The sequence below is a fragment of the Chiloscyllium punctatum genome, chromosome 1, assembly GCF_047496795.1.
Source record: "Chiloscyllium punctatum isolate Juve2018m chromosome 1, sChiPun1.3, whole genome shotgun sequence".
NCBI classification, from domain to species: domain Eukaryota; kingdom Metazoa; phylum Chordata; class Chondrichthyes; order Orectolobiformes; family Hemiscylliidae; genus Chiloscyllium; species Chiloscyllium punctatum.
The window spans coordinates 126,203,714-126,220,198 of NC_092739.1; the positions used below are offsets into that span (position 1 = coordinate 126,203,714).

General features: G+C 39.8%; 1 protein-coding gene across 3 annotated transcripts in view; it reads right to left on the bottom strand.

Moving 5' to 3' along the window:
• The window catches only part of nedd4l (NEDD4 like E3 ubiquitin protein ligase), a 497,532-nt gene that overhangs the window by 256,956 nt on the left and 224,091 nt on the right, over positions 1–16,485 (bottom strand). For all 3 annotated transcript variants that reach the window (XM_072573778.1, XM_072573770.1, XM_072573760.1), the window contains one exon: positions 11,900–11,953. In XM_072573778.1, coding sequence (XP_072429879.1) covers positions 11,900–11,953 — 54 coding nt within the window. The remainder of the gene's footprint in view (positions 1–11,899; positions 11,954–16,485) is intronic.

A 16,485-nucleotide genomic window follows, 5' to 3' on the forward strand; every position in this document is an offset into this window, starting at 1 on the left:
AATGTGTAGGCATCCCTCAGTGAAGCAGCAGGGGGACAGTCCATATATTTGTGCTCAAGTCATGGAGTGTGACATGGTGAATCCAGACCTTCAATATAATGGACACCAGAGCCACAAATGACACACGGATAAGCATCTTTTTAAGCTTACAAAGAGAAGAGGTCCAAGGATTGTTGTTTAGAAAATTCCAGCGGAAACATGATGCTTTGTCCAAGTAGTAAGAGTTGAACTACAACGTAATATGTTAGCAATGCTATTTGAAAATTTAGTGGAGATATTGGAGAAGCATTGTATAGCAAATGTCAAATGAAACAGATATGATATAGAATGTTGGTACAAAACCACAATCATGAAGATATAATTCACGATTAGACGAGGGTTGTAACAGACACAAAGCAGACCGAAGTTGCAGAGGAGCTGACAGGTGAATGCATATTTAATAATTTTCAAGGGAAAGGGAGAGCTGGGATGCAATGACAGTTGGAGAGGACAAAGGCAAGGATGGATTGAATTGGTGATCTGATAATTCAATGCTGTTGGATGCCTGTTGGAACTTGCCCAAACATAGGAAGTATACAGGGGCACAGGTATCCCTGCTGTCCTGTCAACTACTATGTTATTCTTGATTTGTGATCATGGTCTGTAAATACTCTCTCAGTTGGCTGCAGGTTGAGCTGGCACATTGGAGACGATAATAAATTTCATCATCCATGTCTACTTTTGTCAAGAGGATGGCTTCCACAATACAGCAAATGTCCCAAACTTTCCAGGATCTCATCACTGGTGGAGATAGCAGTGGGAGCGATCTTAAAGACAACCTCAGCTATTCACGAAATGCTTCAGAGGGAATTGACAATAATCTGGAGCTCAATTTCTAAGTCAGCACACAAACAGTCATTACTTGCACACTACAATTCCATGATGGAGAGCAAAGTGTTTTTCGATTTGAATGGAAGGTGTCATAGATTGAATAGAGTCCTGTCTGTTATGCTAATTATCTTCTTGCCCAGGGGGTGATTTGCTGGTGCTGAGGTGAAGCAAGGAAGAGGAAAAGTTGGTTAGTGTGGTGACATAGCTCTGTTTAATCGCAGTTTTCATTGGTGGCACGTTCAAGGAATAGACTCCAGAGTTGACAAAATCAAAAGCTTCTATTATCCAACAAAAAAGCCTTACTGAACATTGGTATTATTCATTCCACTTTATAAAGATTGTGTCTGTGGTGCCTTTCAAATGGGCACAAACTATGACTCTAAGCAGCTCTTTGGCAAATATAAGGAGTCAACTTAGCAGGATCATTACCAGAACCATCCCTGTGACAGATAGCAGGGAGATTCTGCTATAGATGTCATCATTGTCTTCCTTCCTGAGTATAGTCATGGTCGCAGCATCCTTAAGATCTATTAAAATGTTCACGCTGAGGAATATGCAGTCGCATAGTGTGCAAGAACAATACCTCTATTGTGTTTGAGAACTTTGGCATGGAATCCACCTACTCCAGAAGCTTCATTGCTGTTAAGCTGCAAAATGGATCTTTCAATTGAATTCAGGTGATGATGAGATTGGGCTGCGAGTGTATCAATGAATCGAATAATGGGCATCAAGTCAAAGACTGTTTCAGTTCAGGAATTACCTATACTCAAAACACCCTCTCCAGTGAGCATTGACTGCCTCACTGTACTTGATGAACTCTGTTTCATTCTTGACTGAGTGAAGTATTCTGGATTAGTGGTGCTGGAAGAGCACAGCAGTTAAGGCAGCATCCAAGGAGTGAAGTATCACCTTAAGTACTGGGTGGGCCACAGATTGTCTTAACATCACTGAAGGAACCACACATGCCCTTAATGTCAGAGATTTGGATCTCTTGTGTTCTTTTTACCCAACATTTGTTCTTTACATTACAGATTTTATGCTGTTGAGTTGTCTTTGGATGCCTATAGTATTGATGCTTTTCTCAATGCGCAGTGAATCTTCTCGTCTGTAAAACCAGTCTGCTCAAATTCAATAAGATCATGTATTACTTGGTTATTTTTGTCACATTAGTCACAACGTTTCCAGGTGGAACAGACCCTACTTCACGAGTGCTTGTTATAGTGACGTTTATGATCCACCAGGCACACACGTTCAGAGGTCAGCAGTAAGGTGCTGATTACAACAGCTGCCTTTGTGGAAAATTTGATGCCCATGTTATTAATTTTCTGACAGCAGTGCACTGTTGCCTCCAGCCTATGGTGATCAGGCTGATAGAGATGGCAAACCCAATAAGATGGGTCATTAACACAGAAATTGTCAGTGTCAGTAATGCAAGCACAAATGTTTTAGATATCTCTGTTTATGGAGCTTACTCTGCAATAAGTGAATACAGCTTTTATTGCAATTACAAGAGTGGCTATACCGCAAGTGTGCTCAATTGGCTGTAAAACACGTTAATACATCCCTGTGGTCATGAAAGTCATTAAACAAATTACAAGCTGTTTCTTTTACATGCAAGTACAGATAGTGAGCATTAGTAAGATATGCGACAGGATTATTTGAAGGGCAAGACAAATTATATTGATCTACACTTAACTTCCCATAAAAACAAATTCTGTAAAATATATTGTCATGGGTTTCAGAGCCAGTGATGCAACATCACTCAAGAGCCACTTAAAATTATTACCATTGATACAATAGCTTTGGTTTTGCACAGGTAACCAATTTAATTTTTCAGTCAATTCCTGAAACGTTTGAAGAAAGCTGCAGCAGTAATACTTGGTGAACACAAATTAAAATGGGAGTTGGAATTATTTCACTGGTATCACTGGTGAAAGTTTTCAAACAAAACTGAAAAAAACTATGGCTCTATAACTTAGATAATTAAAGCACTCACACAGAAACCTTTTGCATTCTCATTTAAATCAAGACATCATAATATAATTAAAACTAACTGAACTCTGCCCTAATAAAGCAGAATATTATTATAATAACATGTTAAATGCAATGACTGTAAAGATACATGTGACAATAAAGTGCTATTATAAAAGAAAGCTCTCCACACAAGACAAAAGAAAATTCAACAGCAAAGTTCTGCCAAAAGAATTTGTATGGGCCAGTTAAGGTTCTCTTTGTATTTTAACCCCAGAAAGACAAATCATTATACAGTACATTCAGATTTATAATTTGCACGTTGTAACTTCTCCCGGTCGGTACAAAATCAAACATAATCTTTCATTTTTTATGGGAACATAACAGTCTAATGGTATTTATCACTGGACTGTTAATCCAGAGAGCCAGGAAATATTCTGGGAACCTGGATTTGATTCTCACCATGGCAGATAGTGGGATGCGTATTCAATAAAAATCAGGAATTAAGAGTCTGATGACCATTAAACCATTGCCGAGTGTTGAAAAAAAACTATCTGGTTCATTAATGTCCTTCAGGGAAGAGAAGTTGCTAATCTTGCCTGGTCTGGACTAAATGTAACTCCAAAGTGGGTGGCACGGTGGCACAGTGGTTAGCACTGCTGCCTCACAGCGCCAGAGACTCGGGTTCAATTCCCGCCTCAGGCGACTGACTGTGTGGAGTTTGCACATTCTCCCAGTGTCTGCGTGGGTTTCCTCCGGTTTCCTCCCACAGTCCAAAGATGTGCAGGTTAGGTGAATTGGCCATGCTAAATTGCCCGTAGTGTTAGGTAAGGGGTAGATGTAGATGTAGGGGTATGGGTGGGTTGCGCTTCGGCGGGGCGATGTGGACTTGTTGGGCCGAAGGGCCTGTTTTCACACTGTAAGTAATCTAATCTAATCTAATCTAATCTAAACCACAGCAAGGCAGTTGACTCTTAACTGGCCCAGCCAGCAATGCCTTCACCCCATGAATGAATAAAAAACAACTTAGCTTCTGTAAATGCACTGCCTTGCATAAAAGCTCTTTTTTTTAAATTCACTCATGGGAACATCAGAAGGATGCACTGAAACATGAACATAGAAATTACTCATTCAGTTCATCAAGCCTGCTCCAACATTCAATAACACTTTCCTGACTGACTTACCTGATGTCATTGGGTGAAATATATCACTTCATATTTCTAAACATGAAATTTCATCTACAACTTGCCTTACGTCATTGTTACACTCTGTTGATGTCTATCACTATCTTCCTCACAGTTCCCAGTATTTCAAAACTGTGTGCGACCTGCAAATTTTGAAAGTGTACCTTTTACACTCAAATTGAGGTTATCAACACATATCTGGAAAAGCAGTGATCCTGGCCCCGATCTTTAGGAACTCCGCCACAGATACTCCCCCACTTTAAAAACACTGTTTCAATCACACTGCAAGTTTCACGTGTACGCTCATGACATCCAGCTTTACCTTTCCATCACCTCAAATCTCAGACCATTTGTTGCTCAAATCTCAGACCATTTGTTGCTCAAATCTCAGACCATTTGTTGCTCAAATCTCAGACCATTTGTCTGAATATAAGTACGGGTTGAGCAATAATTCCTTCCATTAAAACTTTGGGAAGACTAAGTACATCATTTTCAGTTCTCACTTCAAACTCTTACTTATCTACCAACTACTTAACTACTCTCCTTCAGCTTCCGGACAGATTAAACCAGTCAACTCTCACATTTTTTTGTGTTACATTTGAACCTGAGATGAGTTATCAATCAAATCACCACATTCCACCTCACTAATGTTCCTCAGGGAAGGAAATCTGCCATCCTCATCTGGTCTGGCCTACATGTGATTCCAGAGCCACAGCAACATGACTGATTTTCATCTACCTTCTGAAATAGCCTAGCATGCCACTCAGTTGTAGCAATTGCTACAAAATCTGAACAAAGAAATGAAACTGGATGGAACACTCGGCATCAACACAGTCACCCGAAAAGACAACAGCAGAAACAACCACTTGACCCATAGCCTTGGGTGTTATGACATACCAAGTACTCATCCAGATACTTTTTTAAAGGATGTGAGCCAACTTGTCTCCACACCCTCCCAGTTAGCACATTCCAGACCGTCACCACCCCCCAGCTAAAAACGTTTTCCCTCACATTTCCCCCTTAACCATCCTTGCCCTCACCCCGAATTCATGTCCCCTTGTGACTCCCTTCAACTAAAAGGAACAACTGCTCCTTATCCACTCTGTCCATGTTCCTCAAACTTAGACACCTCAATCAGATTGGAGCAGAGAAGACTGAGGCGCAATGAAAACAACTCAAGCCTGTCAACCTTCCCTCGGAACTTAAACTTTCCATCCGAGGCAGCATCCTGATGAATCTCCTCTGCACACTTTGAAGGGGAATCACATCTTTCCAATAACATGATGATCAGAACTGCACACAGTACTCTAGCTGTGGTTTCACCCAAGCACGATCCCATCATGACTTCCCTAGTTTTGTAATCGATGTCTTGATTGATAAAGGTAAGTGTCTCATATGCCTTTTGTACCACTAACTACTAGCATGTCCTTCCACTTTCACAGATCCGTAGACAAACATGCTACGATCCCTTTGACAGAACTTCCTCGTGCCATGATATTCATTGCATTCTCTCTTGTCAAATGACTCCTTCCAAAGTGTATCCACCCCAACACTTTTTCGGATTGAATTCGATCTGCCATTTACCTACGCATTTGACTACCTCATTTATATCTTCCTGTAACCCAGGACACTCAGCCCCACTGTTAACCATCTCACAATCTTTGTGTCATCTGCAAACTTACTAATCCAACCCTCTGCACAGTCATCTATGTAATTAGTATAAATGACAAATAGTAGGGGACCCAGCGCAGACCCCTGTGGTACATCACTGGACACAGCCTTCCAATCACTTAAGCAGTCTTCTGACATCGGCCTCTATCTCCTACAACTGAGCCAATTTTGAATCCACTTTATCAAACTATAATGTATCCCATGCGTCTTCTTGATAAAATTCCATGAGACTTTGTCAAAGGTTTTGTTGAAATCCCTCTGCTGCTTTATCCCTCTCTAACACTGTAATCTTTCAGCTCCATAATTATCATAAACACCAAATCTCTAGTTCTAACCTCTTGTGCAGTCCCAGTTTTAATCACTTCACAACTGGCAGCCACACCTTAAGTTACCTGGACCCAAAGTTATGGAATGTGTTCCCTCCATCTCTCCACTTCTCTATTTGTTTTGCTATGTTCAATGATCTCCTTAATAATAAGATTCCAGAATTTTTCTAGCTACTGTTATGAGGCTATCGGGCCTGTAAATCACAGCAAATGAAAACATTATTGACCCAGAACATGAACTAACTTTCTCTCACCTTATCAGGCACGCCCAAATTGCTCCAAGTAACCTAAATTGTTTTGTTCTTATTTCAGATTTCCAGTAGGCAAACTATTTCACTTTTGATATGTAATGTAATGTATGATTACCCCTGTAATTCACACAGCACATACAACCACACCACATCACTTGAGCACATTATTATTTCCTGTGGCTGATTATTGATCAATTAATTGCTCTTTGCCCCATTGATGTCTCCAGTAAGGTTTGTAGTGTAAACAACCCTTGTGCTTTTGATTGACTTAGAGTGTAGGGCTGCCCATTTATTTTGACTGCACATAAATCAGCAACATGCCATTGCTAACCACATAATAAAGTCCCAATCCCTTTTGCTCTCTGCCTTTGCACCTTGCTAACTCAATGTCATCTTCGAGAGATAGCCTGATGAGCTGACAAGCCATTTTTGTTTCCACCCCAATGTCTTATAGTTGGAATATCCCATACTTTGGCATCGCCAATTTTTAATGTTTTCAATTAAAAGACAACTTGAAAGAAAAAGGTATCAATCCTAGGAAGAGCAAACTGTGGTTTAAAAACACTCATGTTTCTGATTCCATCATCCTATTGAATATCTTGATGGCCATGTAACGCACATTCGTAACTTGGCTGACAGGTTGATTATTGCCCAGTAAATCCTTCCAACATGTCTATGGAAGAATTGGAGAGTCTCCTGGTGAGCCATGCTATGCACACAAGGCACATCCCTCTCGCTGTACAGCATTTGGCAACCTGTCTGGGACTAGCTTTGGAAACAGATACGAGCATTTGCTTTGTCTGCCTCATTAATCACTAATTGAGGAAAAGTTTACATTGGTCAATATCATCATATTTGCATATTTATCACGGCGGCACCATACAACCTTCCCGATACTTAATTCAGTACATCTGCTAACTTGGAGAAACAACTCTACTCCTTCATCCAAATCATTAATACCTTTGCTAAAAATCTCAGGTCTCATCACAAATTACTTAAGGCATCAGTTGTCGTATCACACCAATCAGAAAATATTGCTTTATCATCTTTTATTCAGCTTTTCTTCTACCCTGGCCTGCTAGCCATTACTTTGTCATTTCACTACCCCTTTCATCTCTCTCTCTCTCTCTCTGAGCTCGGTCTCTAGCTAACTGCTCACCTTTCAACTCCCACATCCCCCACTTCGGTTTCAGCATAAATTTTTTCCCCAAGCTGCTAACATTTCTGATGATGAGTCATTGGACTTGAAGCAATGATTCTGCTTGTTTGCCACAGATGGTGCCCAACTTCCTGAGTTTTGCCAGTAATTTCTGGTTTTGTAGCAGATAAGACAGCAGTTGCAATAGCCAATAAGAAGCAATCCAGAGTAAGAACTATTAACTAGGAAAAGCCAAGTTTAACAGGGTAAGGATAGATCTGGTCCAGAAAAACAAAAATGAACCTCAGATTAGCAGGCAAAAGTGTACCTCAACAATGGTCTGGTTTTAAAGAAAGGATACTTCAAGTACAGTCAAGGTTTATTTTCATGGAGGGAAAAGTATAGTAAGCAGACCCAGAGGTCCCTAGATGATAAAAGTGATGGAAATTAAGATTGGGTGGGGCGCGAAGGGCACTTACGAAAGGTACCCAGTGGATAACATAAATGAAAACTGAACATAAATAGTTCAGGCGGAATGGAAAAGTAAATAACAGAAACAAGCAAACAGTTTTATACTGAGGCTACCAGTCTCAGATTCTCACAACACATTTCACATCCATCATTACACAAAGATAGGTCAAAAACTAAGATGTACCAAGGATATCAGATAGCTACAACAGAATATAAATAGTTTAAATGAACAGGTAAATAATGGGAAATGGGAAAGTACAAATTTGTCCATTTTTGCAGAAAGAATAAGAGAAGTAATTACTGAATGTGTTAAGTCTGCAGAACCCAGATGCAGAAGGTTCTATCGCATGAATGGCAAAATGTCTGCCTGCAGGTGTAGGGAAGTCAGTGTCTAATAAAGTTGTAGTTTAATTTGTTAGTTATTGTGTTTTGATTAAGCAAGTGATAATTTAGCATCTATTTAGTTGTAGTAAATTTAGGGTACATACACACCACATGACTGGCCTAGCTTGTGATCATACCTTTTTGAGGATGTGTTCAGCTTCTACTACACTTCACTTCATGTCACAGAATCAGACCTTGTAGTCTTTCCAGGTTGAATGAGCAAGCCCACATGAATTTTTGCCTGGTCTTTTCACACTAGTTGTCACAATATATTAATACTTTATACATACACTGTGATTTTAAATATGAGTGACTTCACAATTTTCTGCATTCGTTTTAAATTGTTTAGTTTTAGGGTCATGCGCAAATTTACTACTGAAACACTTATTCAGAAAAAAATACGTAACTTCCAAGGACAAACATCCACTAGTAAAAACAAACTGCCTTCTAAAAATAAAGTTATCAATAAGGTGTTTGACCTAAAGAGAAATTCTGACTAATTGAGAAAATTAAGCAATAAGTGCAGAGTATCAATCATAAAACATGACAACATCCTCCTATCTTGAACTAATATGTAAAGAAGATAATAGTGTGAAGTTATAAAAGTTATAGAAACATTAAAGGGCATAGTTTCATGAATAACTATCATCTTAGGAAAGTAATCAGGAGACAGTAGGAAGTGAATGAGATTGTGGGTGAGGTTCTTGTGGCTTCGTGTTTCATGTCCCTACCACAGAGTTCAAGTCTCACCTGCTCTCAAGGCAAGTAGTACCTTCTCTCACCAGGTTAATTGAAAAAAATAACTAAAAAGCATGATTGGGGATTGTTTGGTGCAATCATAATGTTTCTATTTCTGGGTTAAAAGATCTGTGTTATAAAGACCATCTTTTAAACAGAAGCTACTGAGGTGGAGAGGGGTTGGAGTAGGATATTGTGGCACAATCGCAGAGTCCTTGTCTTTCAGCCAGAAAGCTTGGGTTCAAATTCTGTCTGCTCCAGAAAGTATGTAATAATATCTCTGAACAGGTAGATTAGAAAGTATTAATTAAAAATGTTAAAAAATCTATTTTTTCTTTCAATAAAAATACCTATTAAAAATAAAGAAAGTATTAATCACTGGTAATGCCTGGTTGTCATTGGTTTGTTTCATAAAAAGGAAGATGGACGACAGAAGAACTTCAATCAACAGAACTGACCAAGAGCACTGTGTCCAGTTAACACCTGTCACAAACTCATATCCCAATTCGGATAACCTGCAATCTACCACTTTAAGTATCAATTTATTTGTATATATTTTGATAAATTTAAATTCTGCAAAACTTGTGAAAACACACTGAGGTGGGTTTTATAATTAATCAGGACTAGTAAACAATTGGATTGACTCTCACAACTCAGTTGATCCATGCTGTACATCTCTATGACTCTAATTATAGCAAACAGTAAAGCCTTGCACTGGTACAACAAGTAATTGAGAAAGCTAACAAACTTACTGTTGGGAAATATGTTAAACAACATTATCAGTTGCTGCAAGAGGAATTGAACACCACAGGAGGGAGATTATGCTTCAATTATACAGGGGTTTAGGGGAGACTGAAGCTACAGAACTATGATCAATAACAGTCACTTTATTGAAGGATGCATTTACATTGTAGGCAGTGCAGTGAAGGTTTCCTGGATTAATAGCTGTAATTAGTAGAATATTTTATAAGGAAAGGTTAGACAAGCTAATCCTGCAATCTGTTGGAGTTTAGAAGAGTAAGAGGCAATTTGAATGAAACATAAATTCTTCAGAGGTCTTGACAGGTGGACATGAAAAGGATGTATACTACTGAAAACCTAGAACTAGGAGTCATCATTTATAAATAAGCAGTTGTTCATTTACGATAAGATTAGGTGTTTTATTTTCTCTTGGACTCTTGAGTTTTTGAATCTCTCACAACATGCAATGAAAGCAAAACTTTGAATACGTTTTAGCCAGACATAGAAAGATTCCTACTTAGCAAAGGAGTAAAAAATGACTGATAATTGTTAGGAATGTGGAGGATTCAGATCAGTCACACTCTTATTGAGTGTTGGGGCAGGCTCATTATTTTGCTTTGTAGTGGGGGAGCAAACGGCCCACTCACGCTCCTAAATGATACGTTCCAATGTTCGCATGGTACCCATATGATTCAAATGCTGTATGTCACATACTAATAGTTCTAAAGGAGCTTCACATATACACATTTACTGATATCCACAGAATTCTGCCAGTAAGGTTATAACATTTGAGCATTAAAGAACCCTTTCCCAAAATATGACTCAGGTCAGTGTCATACATAACAGTTAGAGTGACACTTTATTCTGGGTACAACACATGCTGCATGACATAAAATACCAGTCACTTTGAAACAATGTGAAACCACTGTTATTCTTTATTAAAGAATATTCCTCACTTATCCTGAGCTTAAATTAGCCAAATGGTTAGAGGTTGTGAGCAATTGATTCTTTTAATTTTCCCAAAAGAAAAATCACACTATTTCGACATCAGCATCCAATGTGACTTAAATCCCTTAACAGCCAGTCTTGTCAGTCATTTCTTAAAGTATAGAACTAGCTATTAATTAAACAATCAGCATTGGCAGTGGGTTTGATTAATTTGAGCAATGTTAATGCTGGACAAGTTAGTGATACTGAATGGTTGTTTAAAATACATTTTATGTACGTCACATTAATAAGAAACAAAGTTGATTTTCAATTTGAAATGAAGGAAGAGAGATTTTGTTGATTCTATTTTTATTCTTCACTGCTGGGACAGAGTTGACAGGACAACAGTAGTGTTGCACTTTGTGATAAAGAAAAATACTTGGCTCTAAGATCGCAGCTACAGCACAGCTTTCAAACTGCCCTGGGATGAAGGGTTCACATATCTAGGATAGCAATTCTTGTCCAGCATAAACCAAAACCAAAGCTAAATAATTTTAACTCCAAGACTAAAGGTCATCCTGATCTACTTAACATTTTAGTTAGAGAGATTATATACAAGTATATTCCCGTGATAATGTTTTGCAATGGAACCAAATACCAATATAAAATTGGCAAAACAAACTACAGTTTAATTCCAAATGACCCAAAAGACTTTCTTTCATTAAAAAAAGCACTGATTGAGCCACACTTAATGTGTTTCTACGTAGTCAATGACACAAACTAAACAAGACTAAGTGATCATCTGCACACAAAACAGAACTGGCATGACACTTGTGTTTCAAATGTGTACAGAACTTCAACACAAACTTACCTGGCACACTAGTGCAACTTAATTAATGAATTCTGTGGCAAATAACTTATTAGAAAACAGTGCTCCTTCAAAGTCACACCAAATCACTCTTTTGACAATCTAACTACCAGTGTGCTGCAGTTTATTTTCTAACAGCTTTATTTTCCATCATAGATCGATGTACAGGCATCATTATTCTTGGATGTTATTCTAATATAAACAGTGCAATATTTATGACCAAACAAAGAACAGAGTAAAGTACAAACCTGTCGGGGAATTGGCAATGAATACAAGTGGCAAGGTATTTTCAGATAAATTAATTATTCTTTCCAAATCAATGAACAATAGAAGCAGTAAATTTATTCACTTGTACTCACCAGTCGGTTTTCATCAAACACTTCAAACAGCAGCCTATGATTCTGGGGATTGACCTGCAATTTAAGTGATTTATATTAGAGCTGGACTCAATTAAACACTTAGCAACCACTCCATCCTGCTGTTTGGGGAACAGACAAATTCAAACATTGACACTTCTAGAAGAGTAGTTTGCATTGATATGTATTGGTGAATGTTTGTTTTCAAAATTCATGACGAAGAATATTTACCTTTTTTGGCTCCTCACGAGAACATTCTTCAGTATAGTACCATTGAGTTCGCTTTCTCTCCATCATAAGTACATTGATAATGGTACCAGTCACAGTGACCAGGATTTTGCAGTGGGTGGCAAAACTGTGCTAATTCATGCCCTCAAAGGAGGCTGTCTATATACAATCCCCTGAGATCTAGCCAGCTCTAAGGCACAAACTTCAACTTTTCCAACATCCATTTTGCTTTGGTGGCAACCATGAGGATCACTGGTGTGGAACAACAGTAAGCTCACTGAATAGACTAAATAACCAATCACGTTGAAGAATTTCCACAGACAGAAAACCAAGAAGTAACTAATGGGTTTATTTTCCAGAAGGTCAAGTTAAGAGTCTGATATGCAAATGGAATCAAAAGCTAATTATCATTAGCAAACTTGAAGAAAATGAGATTTTAAAAATTAGGGCAAAGGAAATTGGGTTTACTGGTAATTATAACTTAATATCCTAATAAAAGATATTTGAAAAGTGGGATACAACTTTATACAGCATGAGAACAGGGGCACTGATGGATTGGACCATTGTTGGCACGGAGGTGCTGCAAAATGGTAGGCGTCAATCTTAGTTCTCAGAGCAGGGAAGGAGATCCAATTTGGTCAGGATGTTGCAATGGGGAATGTAAAAGGGATTGCAAACCTTCATAACACCTTCTCTTTCCATGAAAGAGGTACAATACACAGACACACACATTCTTTTTGCCTAAGCATTTCTATATGTAGCTTCTAACACGCTCAGTCTGTTTTATGCCTTCCAAGACTGCTGAATGCTCAATGAAAATGTTGGATTTCTTGTTTCCTTTTAACAATTTTGAAGTTCTGTACTAACCAGCAATTATTTATTAAAATCCCAGTAACATACCATTCAATCTGGAAAAAACTTGCAAATAAAACTTTACAGCAAGAGTTTAAAAAAAGTGAATGGTCTCAGCACATCACTCAATTCTAATTTATTTTTATCTGAAAGAACATAAGCAGTTCACCGTATAGAGCAGTCAGGAAGAAGTGACAGTGAGCTCTGAATTTCCGCATTTAACGGCACATATTCTGATGCCAGAAGATACTGCCAGTAACACATCATAATGATAGCAAATGACAGCAGTATCACCATACTGTGCAGATGCAAAATACAGGCTAATCTATTGATTCAGTAGTTAACAGTAAGAACAATAGCTAATACGCGCTCTCATTCTTCATGCTCTGAGAAACAATCTCCTCCTAAAATAATCTGCCTTCCTCAGATGTTGTTGGACCCAAGGGAAAGTTGAAGAATTAAGAAAATTGTCATAAAGGAAGCCTGTGGATGAAGTCTTAATGAAATCAAGTTTTCAGGGTTTTCCATTTGATTTACATCACAGCCAAATGGCAGGGATCAGAATCTATGTTCAGCTGCCAAAGAGTCAGAAATCCTCTTTCTCCTCATCTTGTGTAAGCACTACTAGTGAGAGAAACCTGAGAGGATCATCACTACTACAGCATGGTTGCTAGGCACATCTCATCGATATTATTACAAACCACTTAGTCCATCCACAGAGGGCTAAGTGTATTTTGCATCTTTTCACCAGTATGCTCATTTTCACCAGTATTTTTGGCCTGCACTTCAAGACAGTCTGCTTCTTCTTACTCAATTCCCTGATATTCTCATATCCTCTCAACTGAGCTTCAAACCAGGGCAAGATTTGCAGAGTCGATAGAAGGACCCTGGGGAGTGTTATAGAACAGAGAGTGCAGGTACACAGTTCCTTGAAAGTGAAGTCACAGGTAGAAAGGGTGCTGAAGAAGGCTGTCAGCATGCTTACTTTCAGTGAGAACACTGAGTGTAGGTGTTGGGGCACCTTGTTACAGCTGTGCAAGATGTTGGTGAGGCCACATCTGAAGTACTGCATGCAGTTCTGAATATCCCCTCTCTTGTAGGATAGCATTAGGCTAGAAAGAGTGCAGAAAATATTTACTAGGACGCTACCTGGACTGGGAGGTTTGAGTTGTGTTGTGATGCTGATTTACAGATAAAAATCAGCCAGGACACAAGGCTGCTTGTTAAAATGGTGCCATGGACTCTTTCTACTTCATCTGTAAAGGTGAAGATAGATCAGACAGAGAATGGAGCCAGTCTAGAGAGGAACCTGGATCATGGATAAGAATTTGATAATACCATATTTTTCTGAATACTCTATAAAGTGGAATGAAACATCTAAGGCACTTCACAGCAACATGATAAAGCCAAGTACAACACTGATCCTGGGGAAAGTTTCACTGGCCACAACAAGGGGGCTAATAAAATTAGAGGGAGCCAGGTCGGATCAGCTCCTCAGTCAAATCCTGGCATTGGGGCATTCAACCTATGGCAGGACCATCTTTAAACAGGCATCCTATCACAAGGAGGACAAGACAAATTTCAATATTTAAATAGCTCACTAATGGCCATTTTATCAGAAGATTGATATATTGACAACTGGAAATAAAACAGGCTAAATACAGATGCCTTCACAGCTCTACCTGTGGTGAAGAGGGAGCAGTGCAAGTTGGGAGAGAATCAAAACAGGGAGCCATTGGGCAGGGATGGCAGACCCCTTGGTCCTAACTATTATGTCAAAGGATATTCCCCTTCTTCGCCCCCCTTTTTAAAAAGGTTTAATCAGCCTACCTCATCCAAGGGCCCTGCATGCCTTAGTGGTGATCATGTCTCCTTCGTGGTGATGCTGCTGAGGCGCCACAGGTAAAATGGACTTGGAAGTCCTGTCACATTCTCCAACGCTTTTGAAGACCAGATTTAAGCCTGACACTGGGTGCTCAAACTCCAAGGTAAAGCTCTACCCACTAGGTCAGGTAACCAAAAGCATGGGCAAACGGCTTAGGTTTGAAGGCATTAACTCAGGAGAGCAGGCGAGAAAGGGACGAGAGATGTCAGGAGCACATTCCAGAGCTTAGAACCCCAGAAAACTGAAGTCACAGCCAACGGTGCTGCAGCAACTAAAACTGGAGATGCACAAGCAGCAGAATCAGACAAGCACAGATATCTCATGCATGAAGAAGATGACAGAAACAAGGAGACATGAAAATACAGAAGGAAAACATGAACAAGAATGTTAAAATCAGTTAAAAAAAAAAGTTGTGGTAGCCAATTTGACAAGGTAATGTAACTAGTTTATTTCCTAATCCTTTTTTAATAGTAGTCACTTCGTGAGTTAGAATAGTGGGAATGGAATTTAGGGCAGTGGAATGTTCCTCCTGCAGAATGTGGGAAGTAAGGGTCACCACTAGTGTCTCTGCTGACTACATCTGTGGGAAGTGCACCTCCTCGAAAACCGCATTAGGGAACTGGAGCTGGAGTTGGATGAACTTCAGATCATTCGGGAGGCAAAGGGGGTTATTGACAGGACTTAGAGAGATAGTCACTCCCCAGATAAAAGAAAAAGACAGATGGGTGACAGTTAGGGGACAGAAAGGGAACCGGCAGGCAGTGCAGGGATCCCCTGTGGCCACTACCCTCAACAATAAGTATACCGTCTTGGATACTGTTGGGGGGATGACTTACCAGGGGAAAGCAATGGGGCACCTGCTGCTCAGAAGGGAAGGGGAAAGAGGAGCAGAACAGTAGTCATTGGGGACTCGATAATTAGGGGGACAGATAGGAGGTTCTGTGGGGACGAGAGAGATTCACGGTTGGTATGTTGCCTCCCGGATGCCAGGGTCCGTGATGTCTCTGATCGTGTTTTTGGGATCCTTCGGGGGGATGGAGAGCAGCCCCAAGTCGTGGTTCACATTAGCAACAACGACATAGGTCAGAAGAGAGATGGGGACTTGGGGCAGAAATTCAGGGAGCTAGGATGGAAGCTTAGAGCTAGGACAAACAGGAGTTGTTTTCTCTGGTTTGCTGCCCGTGCCACGTGCTAGTGAGGTGAGGAATAGGGAGAGAAAGGAGTTGAACACGTGGCTACAGGGATGGTGCAGGAGGGAGGGTTTCGGGTTTTTGGATAATTGGCGCTCTTTCTGGGGTAGGGGAGACCTCTACAAGCAGGATGGTCTTCATCTAAACCAGAGGGGTACCAATATCCTGGGTGGAAAATTCGCTAAAGCTATTAAGGTGGATTTAAACTAATGCAGCAGGGGGGTGGGAACCAAAATTGGAGGACAGGTACAGAAGAGGATGAGAGTAGGGAGTTCCAAAATCAAGTATCTGACACTGGCAAGCGAGAACCTGGATTGAAGTGTGTGTACTTCAACGCGAGGAGCATCCAAAATAAAGTGGGTGAGCTGGCAGCATGGGTTGGTACCTGGGACTTTGATGTTGTGGCTATTACGAGACATGGTTAGAGCAGGGAC